The 13751-nt window shown below is 40.3% G+C and overlaps 1 protein-coding gene across 4 annotated transcripts in view; it reads left to right on the top strand.

Moving 5' to 3' along the window:
- Nucleotides 1-13751, top strand: part of GPSM2 (G protein signaling modulator 2) — a 163663-nt gene that overhangs the window by 92474 nt on the left and 57438 nt on the right. Inside the window, exon 2 of one of the 4 annotated variants that reach the window (XM_089688697.1) lies at nt 2413-2696. The exons of the other annotated variants lie outside the window; for them this stretch is intronic. Within the exon in view, the coding sequence (XP_089544823.1) occupies nt 2635-2696 (62 nt within the window). The 5' untranslated portion in view covers nt 2413-2634. The remainder of the gene's footprint in view (nt 1-2412; nt 2697-13751) is intronic. 4 annotated transcript variants of the gene reach the window in all.

The raw sequence follows: 13751 nt of genomic DNA, 5'->3' as shown, positions 1-13751 counted from the left end.
TCATCCCCCATATAGTAATTCATCCCCCATATAGTAATTCATCCCCCATAGTAATTCATCCCCCATATAGTAATTCATCCCCCATAGTAATTCATCCCCCATATAGTAATTCATCCCCCATATAGTAATTCATCCCCCATATAGTACTTCATCCCCCATAGTAATTCATCCCCCATATAGTAATTCATCCCCCATATAGTAATTCATCCCCCATATAGTAATTCATCCCCCATAGTAATTCATCCCCCCTATAGTAATTCATCCCCCCTATAGTAATTCATCCCCCATAGTAATTCATCCCCCATATAGTAATTCATCCCTCCTATAGTAATTCATCCCCCATATAGTAATTCATCCCCCATATAGTAATTCATCCCCCATATAGTACTTCATCCCCCATAGTAATTCATCCCCCATATAGTAATTCATCCCCCATAGTAATTCATCCCCCATAGTAATTCATCCCCCATAGTAATTCATCCCCCATATAGTAATTCATCCCCCATAGTAATTCATCCCCCCTATAGTAATTCATCCCCCCTATAGTAATTGATCCCCCATAGTAATTCATCCCCCATATAGTAATTCATCCCTCCTATAGTAATTCATCCCCCCTATAGTAATTCATCCCCCATATTAAGTCCCCAAGTCCCCCCTGTGTCAATTCACTTACCTTCGCTCCGCGCGTTCCTCTCGCCGTGTTCCCGCGCCGTTCTGGTCTTCAGGGCGGACTGTGAGAGGAGCCTAGCTCCCCTCCCCTCACGTTCGTCACGCTGCCCCGCCTACACACATCCTGACAGCCACATCCGCGGGCCGGATTAAAAGGTCCGACGGGCCGTATACGGCCCGCGGGCCGTAGTTTGCCCATTGCTGGCCTAGGCCATCTTTATGTAGAGCAACAATTCTTTTTTTCAGATCCTCAGAGTTCTTTACCATGAGGTGCCATGTTGAGCTTCCAGTGACCAGTATGAGAGAGTGAGTGATAACACCAAATTTAACACACCTACTCCCCATTCACACCTGAGACCTTGTAACACTAACGAGTCACATGACATCGGGGAGGGAAAATGGTAAATTGGGCCCAATTTGGACATTTTCACTTAGGGGAGTACTCACTTTGGTTGCCAGCGGTGTAGACATTAATGGCTGTGTGTTGAGTTATTTTGAGGGGACAGCAAATTTACACTGTTATACAAGCTGTACACTCACTACTTTATATTGTAGCAAAGTGTCATTTCTTCAGTGTTGTCACATGAAAAGAAATAATAAAATATTTACAAAAAAGTGAGGGCTGTGCTCACTTCTGTGAGATACTGTACCTGCAGTAGCCTTCAAAGCCCTGCTACTGAATCCTTGCCCATTCTGACAGGAAAAGCTTCAAAACTTCTTAGTTGTGTTGGAGCTTACCTGCCTACTGCATGTCCCTATTGGTTATTGGGGAAGCCCATCATAATAAGGGACCAGTAGGAACGTATGGGGAGGGTGAGGCAGAGTGGCAAGTGAACACCTTTCATCTAACGTAATTATCTCTTACAAAAGCCTCTTCGAAAAGCAAAATTGTGTTTTGTTTGTAGTGACTAGCTTGCATTTTGCTTTAAAGTGGTTTGTAGAGTGGTAAAAGATTCCTCTCAATAATATACACTATTTTGAATAACAAAATTGTAAACCTTACACTACCTACAATGTTATGTAAACGTAAAAAATTAAGCAGGACAGATGGTTGTAACTGACTAATAAAACTGATAGTATAATATAGAAGAGACAGTGTTTTTTTAAGTGGGTTTTTTATACCTTTTTTTTTTTAAAAAAAGTTATTTTCTCCTGGTCCAGTGATTTTCAAAGGTTTGTTTATAAACCATCTTTGGGCACTGTTTTATACTTAATTTCATAAATGTGTGTTCTGTGAAACGGTAATCAGTGTCTAATAATCAATGTTAAAATTGAATTATTTGGTTGTATATTTGACACTACCTTTCAATCTTACCTCCAAAAAAAAATTTGATCATATTTCAGTAATATACTATAAAATAAGCTTTTATTATCTCTGCGCTTTTGAATTTGAATTGTAATCAGCTTTCTTGATGCTAGGTGCTTGCTTTAATGCACAATATGACATCATCGTTAATGATATAATCCAAGGCTAAGGTGATTCTAAACAGCTTTGATGCAATCTGAAACCTCTTTAAAACTTGGCCAGCATGCTACCTTCGCTGCAAATGATTCTCTTCATATCCCAGAATTCTGCTTGCCTTTGTCACCATGGCTACAGTGCAACACATGTCTCTCTAAGTCATTGACTGCTAAGTCAGCATGGATCACTTTGCTTTTTCCACTCTGTAAGGGCTGCTAAGGTCTGTTGATGGAAAGACAAAAGTGAGTCCTCAAGCAAGGCATCTTGTGTTCCTTCTACAGAGCAGAAACCGAATGGATCCGGAAAGGGTTCAAGAACCAGGGACCTCTTTGGGCAGCATTTTACACCTAAGTAAATGAAGATCGGGGTTCGTTAAATACCTGACGTTGTTTTAAACTTTGGAACTGTTTCTCAGTCACAAAGGAAAAAATCTTGGTGCAAACCCAAAAAAGTGAATAGTATTGTTCTAATTTCTTATTTAATGGTTTTGAGAATGCATCTCGATGGAGGGGACTGAAGTTTTAATAAGCATGCGTGAAGACCCTAGCTTTCATGTTCGCTACAGGTAAGAAAGTATTTTGTACTTTTGTAGATGTAGTCATAGTTGCAGGAACAATTCTTGCTGTTCTAAAGGTTTTGAAATTATTTTAGTATTTATGATGCTCTTCTTTTTCTTTAATTCCCTGTTGAAATATTTAAATATTGTCTATTTAAATCCTTTTTACCCGCTTGTATGCCTTTCTTTATCTTTATTTTTGTTTACTTTTTTTTTTTTTGTATGCCCTTTGCATTTTTTTCATTCTGCTATGGTTAATAAGTTTTCTTTTTCTCATACATCTTTCCTGTTGAAGGGTTGACTTCAGTAATAGCATGTGCATACATGTACACACATGTATTATAAATACTTGTGAGCTAATTCTTTTGTATTGCCTTTGCTATATGTATTTGTTTTATTTTGGTGAAGAATACAAATGATTCAGAATTCACATGCATTTACTTTTTAAATTTTTGTTTTTTTCAAAGAATAATTATTAATTTCCTGTACACATAGGAAAGAGTGGCATAAACCCACACCAAGTTATGCAAGAAAGTAAGGTGCTTCACACAACTTAAAACAATAATACAAACAGTTGTATTGAAAACAAATACACTGCTCAAAAAAATTAAAGGAACACTTTGAAAACACATTAGATCTCAATGGGGAAAAATATCATGCTGGATATCTATACTAGGGATGCACCAATATTTCGGCCGCCAAAACATATCAGATGCCGATAGGAAAAATTTAGACGATACAGGGGACTGTGTGTACTGCAGATGTGAGGAGGTGGGGGGGGGGAAGGGGGGCGAAGAAAGGCAGGAGAGGAACAGTGTATACAGTGACTGGCTGCCGATATGTCAGTGCCGGTTTTTAAATGTAATTACCATCTTTTTTTTTTTCTTCATTACAGCTCAGAGAATGAGCTGTCACTCTCCCCAAAGCTAAAGAAAACAAAGGGGCGGGGTCACCCCTTTACTTCTTTTAGCCCTCTGAGAATGACAGCTCCTTCTCTGAGCTATAGTGAAGAAAAAAAAGCCGACAATTGCATTTAAAAACAATGACGGTTTTTAAATGTAATTACTGGCTTTTTTCCTTTTACTGTAGCTCAGAGAAGGAGCTGTCATTATCAGAGGACTAAAGGAAACAAAGGGATGGGATTACCTAGTGACCCCGCCCCTTTGTTTCCTTTAGCTTTGGAGAGAGTGATAGCTCATTCTCTGAGCTATAGTGAAGAAGAAAAAAAAGCCGGTAATTAAATTTAAAAACCGCTACTGACATATACAGTGGATATAAAAAGTCTACACACCCCTGTTAAAATGTCAGGTTTCTGTGAGGAAAAAATTAGACAAAGGTAAATCATTTCAGAACTTTTTCCACCTTTAATGTAACCTTTAAACTGTACAACTCAGTTGAACAAAAACTGTAATCTTGTAGGTGGAGGGAAGTAAAAATAAAAAACTAAAATAATATGGTTGCATAAGTGTACACACCCTTAAACCAATACTTTTGTTGAAGCACCTTTTGATTTTATTACAGCACTCAGTTTTTTTGGGCATGAGTCTATCAGCATGGCACATCTTGACTCGGTAATATTTGCCCACTCTTCCTTTGCAAAAACACTCCAAATCTGTCAGATTGCGAGGGTATCTCCTGTGCACAGCCCTTTTCAGATCATCCCACACATTTTCGATCAGATTCAGGTCTGGGCTTTGGCTGGGCCATTCGAAAACTTTAATCTTCTTCTGGTGAAGCCATTCCTTTGTTGATTTGGGTCGTTGTCATGCTGAAAGATGAAGTTCCTCGTCATGTTCAGCTTTCTAGCAGAAGCCTGAAGGTTTTGTGCCAATATTGACTAGTATTTGGAACTGTTCATAATCCCCTCTACCTTGACTAAGGCCCCAGTACCAGCTGAATAAAAACAGCCCCAAAGCATGATGCTGCCACCACCATGCTTCACTGTGGGTATGGTGTTCTTTTGGTGATGTGCAGTGTTGTTTTTGCGCCAAACATATCTTTTGGAATTATGGCCAAAAATTTCAACCTTGGTTTCATCAGACCATAACACATTTTCCAACATGCTTTTGGGAGACTTCAGATGTGTTTTCGCAAAATTTAGCCGGGCTTGGATGTTTTTCTTCATAAGAAAAGGGTTCTGTCTTGCCACTCTACCCCATATCCCAGACATATGAAGAATACGGGAGATTGTTGTCACATGTACCACACAGCCAGTGCTTGCCAGATATTCCTGCAGCTCCTTTAATGTTGCTGTAGGCCTCTTGGCAGCCTCCCAGACCAGTTTTCTTCTCGTCTTTTCATCAATTTTTGAGGGACGTCCAGTTCTTGGTAATGTCACTGTTTCGCCAGATTTTCTCCACTTGATGATGACTGTTTTCACCGTGTTCCATGGTATATCTAGTGCCTTGAAAATTCTTTTGTACCCTTCTCCTGACTGATGCCTTTTAACAATGAGATCCCTCTGATGCTTTGGAAGCTCTACAGTTTGTGGCTTTTGCTATAGGATGCGACTAAGAAAATGTCGGGAAAGGCCTACTAGGACAGCTGAACTTTATCGGGGGTTAATCAGAGGCACTTTAAATGATGGCAGGTGTGTACTGACTCCTATTTAACATGATTTGGATGTGATTGCTTCATTCTGAACACAGATACAACCCCAGTTATAAGAGTGTGTGCACACTTATGCAACAGCATTATTTTAGTTTTTTATGTTTACTTCTTCCCCTAAAGATTTCAGTCTGTTTTTCAATTGAGTTGTATAGTTTATAGGTCACATTAAAGGTGTAAAAAAGTTTTGAAATTTTTTTACATCACAGAAACCTTACATTTTAACAGGGGTGTGTAGAATTGTTATATACACTGTAGTGACAGCCAGTGAGGGAGCCTCTCTATATACACTGCTCCCTCACTGTATACACTGCTTCTCTCCTGCCCCCTCCTTGTGCACACTACCCCCTCTACCCCCTACAAAGAGGACCTGTCACTTACATGCTATCACACAGGGGACTATTGGTCCCCTATGTGATAGCAATAAAATCATAAAGGTAGAAAAAAATACAAAAAAATATTGGAGCCTCCCCACCCCCACAAACGCAGACGTTTCGGTTCGTGTTTCGGCCACGTACATTCTGAATTTTCAGTATCGATTTCAGCACCAGAATTTTCATTTCGGTGCACCACGAATCTACAGCGAAGGAAATAAGTATATGATCCCCTGCTGATTTTTAATGTTTGCCCACTCACAAAGAAATGATCAGTCTAAAAATCGAATTGTAGGTGTATTGTAACACTGAGAGAGAATAGCAACAAAAAAATTCAAAAGAAATGCATGTCTAACAAATTATGCACTGATTTGTATGTTCATGAGGGAATAAGTATTTCATCCCCTTCACAAAACATGACTTAGTACTTGGTGGCAAATCCTTTGTTAGCAATCACAGAGGTCAGACGTTTCCTGTAGTTGGCCACCAGGTTTGCACACGTCTCAGGAGGGATTTTGGCCCAATCCTCTTGGCAGATCCTCTCCAAGTCATTAAGGTTTGGTGGCTGATGTTTGGCTACTCTAACTTTCAGCTCCCTCCACAGATTTTCAATCGGATTAAGGTCTGGAGACTGGCTAGGCCACTCCAGGACCTTAATGTGCTTCATCTTGAGCCACTCCTTTGTTGCCTTGGCCGTTTGTTTTGAGTCATTGTCATGCTGGAACACCCATCCACGACCCATTTTCAATGCCCTGGCTGAGAAACCCAAGATTTGACGGTACATTCCCCTGTCCATCGTCCCTTTGGTGTGGTTCAGTTGTCCTGTCCCCTTAGCAGAAAAACACCTCCAAAGCAGACTGTTTCCACCACCATGTTTGACAGTTGGGATGGTGCTCTTGGGGTCATAGGCAGCATTCCTCCTCCTCCAAACACTTTGAGTTGATGCCAAAGAGCTCGATTTTGGTCTCATCTGACCACAACACTTTCAACCAGTCCTCCTCTGCATCATTCAGATGTTCAGTGGCAAACTTCAGACGGGCCTGGACATGTGCTTTCATGAGCAGAGGGACCTTGCGGGCACTGCAGAATTTCAACCCTTGTCGGCATAGTGTGTTACCAATTGTTTTCTTGGTGACTGTGGTCCCAGCTGCCTGGATATCATTGACAAGATCCTCACGTTTATTTCTGGGGTGATTCCTTTCTGTTCTCATGATCACTGACACTGTACGAGGTGAGATCTTGCATGGTGCACCAGACCTAGGGAGACTGACAGTTGATTTGTGTTTCTTCCATTTGCGAATGATTGTACCAACTGTTGTCACCTTCTCACCAAGCTGCTTGGCGATAGTTTGGTAGCCCAGTCCAGCCTTGTGTAGGTCTACAATCTTGTCCCTGACATCCTTGGACAGCTCTTTAGTCTTTGCCATAGTGGAGAGTTTGGAATCTGATTGTTTGATTGCTCCTGTGGACAGGTGTCTTTTATACAGGTAACAAAATTAGATTAGCAGCACTCCCTTTAAGAGACTGCTTTTAATCTCAGCTTGTTACCTGTATGAAAGACACCTGGTAGCCAGAAATTCTGCTGAATGATAGGGGATCAAATACATATTTCCCTTATGAACATGCAAATCAGTGCATAATTTGTTAGACATGCATTTCTTTTGAATTTTGTGTTGCTATTCTGTCTCTCAGTGTTACAATACATCTACCATTCAATTTTTAGACTGATCATTTCTTTCTGAGTGGGCAAACATTCAAAATGAACAGGGGATCAAATACTTATTTCCTTCACTCTATACTGATATGGACAGGGTAATGTGTTAGGAATGTAAGCATGTCCCGTCGTTTGATAGAAATTATCAACCAACAGAGGACTAAATTCAATGACACCCCGAATATCAAAGTGAAAAAAGTATGCAGCAGGCTAGTCCATTTTGCTGAAATTTCATTGTAGCAACTCAAATGGTACTCAGTAGTTTGTATGGCCCCCATGTGCTTGTATACATGCTTGAAAACATCAGGGCATGCTCCTAGGGAGATGACGGATGGTGTCGTGGGGTATTTCCTCCTAGATCTGGACCAGGGCATCACTGAGCTTCTGGACAGTCTGGGGTGCAACCTGGCAGCGTTGGATGGACCGAAACATGATATCCTAGAGGTGTTCTATTGGAGTTAGGTCCAGTGAACGTGGGGGCCATTCAGTGGTATCAATTCCTTCATTCTCCAAGAACTGCCTGCATACTCTTGCCACATGAGGCCGGGCATTGTCGTGCACCAGGAGAAACCCAGGACTCACTGCACCAGCCTAGGGTCTGACAATAGGTCCAAGGATTTCATCCTGATACCTAATGGCAGTCAGAGTGCCATTGTCTAGCCTGTAGGGGTCTGTGCATCCCTTCATGGATATGCCTCTCCAGACCATCACTGACCCACTACCAAAACAGTCATGCTGAACGATGTTACAGGCAACATAACATTCTCCACGGCTTTTCCTGACCCTTTCACGTCTGTCACATGTGCTCAGGGTGAACCTGCTCTCATCTGTGAGAAGCTCAGGGCTCCAGTGGTGGACCTGCCAATTCTGGTGTTCAGTGGCAAATGCCATTGAATTCTGACAGTGCTCATCCTGTTCCTCCTTGCACAAAAGAGCAGATACTGGTCCTGCTGATGGGTTAAGGACCTTCTACGGCCCTGTCCAGCTCTCCTAGAGTGACTGCCTGTCTCCTGGAATCTCCTCCATGCTCTCGAGACTGTGCTGGAAGACACAGCAAACCTTCTGGCAATGGCACCTATTGATTTGCCATCCTGGAGGAGTTGGACTGCCTGTGCAACCTCTGTAGGGTCCAAGTATCGCCTCATGCTACCAGTAGTGACACTGGCCCTAGCCACATGCAAAACTAGTGAAAAACAGTCAGAAAAAATGAGTAGGGGAAAAAATGTCAGTGGCCTCCACCTGTAAAATCATTCTTGTTTTGGGGGTCATCTCATTGTTGCCCATCTAGTGCATCTGTTGTTAATTTCATTAACACTAAAGCAGCTGAAACTGATTAACAACTCCCTCTGCTACTTAACTAACCAGATCGATATCCCAGGAGTTTAATTGACTTGATGCTATGCTCTGATTAAAAAATGTTCCTTTAATTTTTTTGAGCAGTGTATAAATGTTGTTCTCCACCAAGTCCATATACATTGACCGGCCACTTTTTTCAGATATACCTGTTCAATTGCTTGGTAACACAAATTGCTAATCAGCCAATCACATGGCAGCAACTCAATGAATTTAGATATCTAGATGTGGTGAAGACTACTTGCTGAAGTTCACACTGAGCATCAAAATGGGGAAGAAATGGAATTTAAGTGACTTTGAACATGGCATGGTTGTTGATACCAGACGGGCTGGTCTGAGTATTTAAAAAATTGCTGATCTACTGGGATTTTCTCGCACAGCCATCTCTAGGGTTTATAGAGAATGGTCCGAAAAAGAGAAAATATCCAGTGAGCGGCAGTTGTGTGGACAAAAATGCCTTGTTGATGTCAGAGGAGAATGGGCAGACTGGTTCACCTGCAACATTCAGATGGTAGGGTCAGAATTTGGTGTAAACAACATGAAGCATGGATCCATCCTGCCTTCTATCAACGGTTCAGGCTTGTGGTGCTGGTGTAATGGTGTGGGTGATATTTGCGTAAAAGAAATGCAAACTCACCAGATGATAGTGATCCCTTAGAACAAGAAGATCAATATGTCATAGTTGCCCAAACCTTTCGATCCCCCAGGATCGCTTAGTGGTCCACAGGCTTCACATTAACTTCATCCTCATGCACAATGGATAACATGCACCAAGAGAATTCTCATAGTGTAGTATTTATTGAAATTAGTAAAAAGCATAAATGTGTATATTCCACTCACATGTGCAAGTGCGGCTAATAGATACCAATATAGACATCCTTAGTATGTATAAAATGAAGCTGGCATATGTTCCAAACACTGGAAACCATAGCCTGGTTGTGACATCATCAGAAACAGGATGTGATGGCTGTGTTCCTGCCTCAATGCGTTTTGATGCACAGGCATCTCCAGGAAACTCTGTGAAGATGCATTTGCGGCAAAACGCATTGAGGTATCAATACTGTCTAGACCCACAAACCTTCTTGTTCTAAGGGGTCGCTAATATCTGATGAGTTTACATTTTTTCCCATGCATGGTGGTACAATATTTTTGTATGTTTGTTGTGGAGGAATTAAGAGGAGTCACAAACTTAGGAGCATTCTTTGCGGTGTGGGGACACATATTGCATGACTTAATGGACTCAAATATATGGACTTTTTTTAATATTTGGTGTAGAACAATATATATTTTTCAATACAATGGTTTGTATTGTTGTTTTAAGTTGTTTGAAGCATCTTCTTGCATAACTGTCTATAAGTGTTCACCATGTTTTAAGCATGCGCATTTTAGATGCGTTTTGGGAATGTTTTACACATGTGCCTTTCTATTGACATGTGGATCAAAATGCTAAGTTCACAACCATTTCAAATGCAAAGCACGTATGGCTTGAACTTGCCCAGTAACATGTACTTGCAGAGATAGTGCTATGAGAGTCACTGACTTGTTTTGGCAAGTTGGCAAGTTTGTATTGCTGCCTCTGTCCATGCGGGGGAGTCATCCCTCTGTTTGCTTTGGTGACCATTGTTACTGAGAGAGAAATTGAAGGGTAATCAAAATATTGGAGTTGTCATGAGAGCAGATGGTGATGTAAAATTTTTCAGTGGGGAAAATGTTTAGGTAACACTTAAGATGGGAATTTATCTAACATTGAAGAAATTTCCTCTCACTCCCTGGTGCATCTCCATGACAGGACACCAGCAGCAAAATATAACCTAATATAGGTTTTAACCTATTTTTCTACTCTTCAAAAAAAAAAAAGTTTTGGCTGTACATATGCTTAGACTGCAGGCTCAAGTCCTGCAATCCTGATCCTGGCCTCTTGACCCAAGTTCAATATCTTTGACTTTGCTTTTCAGGCCAATGGCTCACTTGACAGTGAAGCTCAGGTCTGGATAATGACCCTGGAGCCTGCACCTATTAAAGAAAAATCAACAATGGGGAGCTTCTGTATTTCGTTACTCATAGGTGCCATTTAAGTAATATTATTTACAGTAAGTAAATTGCTGTAGTTAATGCCTTATTCACACCAGGCTGCATTTTAACAACATGAAAATGCAGTCTGGTGTAAACAGATCCTGAAGGCATTCTTTTAATTCCAGAAAACAAAATGGTTGAAATGCTGACAGCTATGAAGTGCAGGAATCCAACCTGCAACTGATTATGGTACTTTGTGATAGTGCTGAAGCTTGTTTGCCCCTTTCTGCATTCTGCATATCCACCCCCCCAATGCCAAATAAAAAAAAAGGAATGAGCCACCACATCTACAGACTGTTAATCTGCATTGGATTATATTTTTATTGCTGGGTTTGGTTATCCTGTAAGTACAGCCATTATAGTAGCGCTTATTAGAACACAATTATCATTACTTATTTACTACTTTGGAAGATTTTACCTATAGTGTCCAGTGTGATGAATGCTTTGGTACAGTGTGAGTGACCACAAATTGCCTGTTTTTGTACAACACCTATAAACTACATATGCAAAGTGAAATAAATACAATTCTAATTATGAGCTTTGGACACCTTCAGAGTGCTAGACCTGCCTTGAAAGCATATATGCTTTTCAATTTCTTTGTGACAATGTTTGCCATTTATTTACAGGCTGTAAATCAGGAATGTCAACCTGGCATTTTATAGGCTGAATTGGGCCCTCTAGCTGATTCTCTACAGCCCTCATCGGTTTTCGGATGAATACAACAAACAGGCCTACAAATGTTCCCAGTTGATAAGTTGCTCTTATCTCTATGTACATCATTATTCAGTCTAAATGCCAACCTGCACATTGATACAGTATAGACAAATAGACAAGCGCTACAGCGCACCACAACACATGGATGGAAATGTTTTGAGCGGTATGCTGAGTTGCTTAATTTAGTGCAAAAATGTGCTCTCATGCTTTAGAGCTCATTAAGGGTCTATTTGCACAATATTTTAGGCTAGTAGCGTTTTTTTAAGCTTCATCATTTAAGAGCTGAAAAAAAAAGTTTATGTGAACGTTTTTCCAGCAGAAAAAAACGCTGAAGACTCCTAAATGCTACTAAAATGCTCATAACAGCTTTTTTTCTAGCTTTTTTTCTACATGTACTGTAAAACTGACGCTCCAAAGTGCTACTTAAAAGCGCTATTACCAGCATTTTATCCAGTTTTTTTTTTTATTAGCTAAAAAAATGCTAGTGTGCATGGAGCCTTAATTTAATTATGTGGCTGGTCTGTTGACAACTTGCTTGATAAATCTTTACTTTAAAGAAGTAAGTATTTACATTCAGAACATTATGTATCGAAACTGGCATGTTTAAAAAAAAAAAAAAAGTACACAGGGCAAAATGTGTTTTACACCTAACGATAGTCAGACCTAAACATTAATATATTAATTGCAGTTCTTTTAATGTCAGTTATTCTATGTTGCCATGCACGCAGCCTTTAAAGTATTACTTTTAGTGTACATACCTTACTCCTATCAGACTCCTATAAGGGGCCCATTTACATTATGCCAATGTGGTACCACATACTTTACCACAACATGCAAAAACGTATGTTGCACTCATTGATGTGACTCAATGCAATTCATTCTATATTGCAGCCCAACACCTTGCAGATGTATGTGTGTGGACACATACCAATGCACTGCCAGTAATTTATGCAAATAACATTAGTGTATTGAGCAGCAACACATCTATTGGTAATGTGCATTGGGGGCCATACAGAATGAATGGAACCTCATCGCAGAATGGCTCATACAAGCAGCTAAGCAAACACTTTGCTTTACTTTGTGCTGCAGCAAAAACAATAAAATAGTGGCAAGTAACAGTGTTCTGGCTTCTCCTGATACTGCATGGTCATTAACTTGCATAACATCCCCAGTGCCCTCTGTAGCATTTAGGAAGATGAGCCAAAACATTGCCCAAAAATCATATTGTTGCTAGATGTACTTTTGTAACCAATCCAGGAATAGAATAATTTATCTTGTAGTATAAGGTTTTCTACAACTTGGGTAGATAAGTCTCGGTAGTTATGATTAACTGCTTATAACAGACCACTGTTCCCAAAACGTGTACTGTTGGTGGTATTCAGCACTGCTGTAGGTGGTGGCTGGCAAGGCACAGGACTTATGTGCAGGACATATGCAAGGTCTCCAGTGATGACCATAATTGTTTTTTCCTTGAATTTCTGTTGCTGTTATTGAGTGGGTGGTATTATAATGTATCACTGGCTTCATAAGAGGATGGTAAAGTCCCCCCAATTAAGTAAGGTTTGGACTGCATATATCAGCCATTCTCAGCCAGGTTCCGTTAGACCCCAAGGTTCCTCCAGGGTTCCTTGAGCTGTGGTTATTTGAATTCCAATCTGATGGTGCCTGCATAGTTCAGAGTCCAACACTACTTGTCAGGGTGAGGAGCATGACAATAGTGATCTTTTTAGATGTCTGTAATGGTGGCATTCTAATACTGTAAGTGGGCTTTCTTCCCACTGAATACAAATGTAAGGAGCATTTTCCAATTAACCCTTGAATAATTTTTTTCAACCAGGGTTTCCTGAGACCTGAAAATTATTTTAAGGGTTCCTTTGGGATAAAAATGTTGTAAAGGGCTAGTCATACTACATCAAAGTCTTGTACTGCTTTAGTATGAACAGGTTGATTAAAAAGACAAGATGGAGTGTAGCACTACAAAATTCTTCACAATATACATTTTTTTGGTCTATAAAAAGATAAAAACTGGTATAACCTATTCCTTGATTGTGTCTTTTTGCTAAGTTAAAAGGGACATTCACTTTTTAATGGTTTAGAAAACTGTGACTGGAAAAGCATATATTTTTCACTATGTTGTAATTCCAGTCTCATCAGTTCAATGAGAATGAATGAAGCACAGAGGAGAGTTGACTAGTTCACTGTTTGCATTTAATCTGAGCCAATTAGAGC

Source organism: Staurois parvus, unplaced genomic scaffold (genome assembly GCF_062004578.1).
Source record: "Staurois parvus isolate SC_StPar_1 unplaced genomic scaffold, SC_StPar_1.0 ptg000450l, whole genome shotgun sequence".
NCBI classification, from domain to species: Eukaryota; Metazoa; Chordata; class Amphibia; order Anura; family Ranidae; genus Staurois; species Staurois parvus.
The sequence above is the reverse complement of the archived record's forward strand: the minus strand, read 5'-3'. Positions and strand labels throughout refer to the sequence as shown.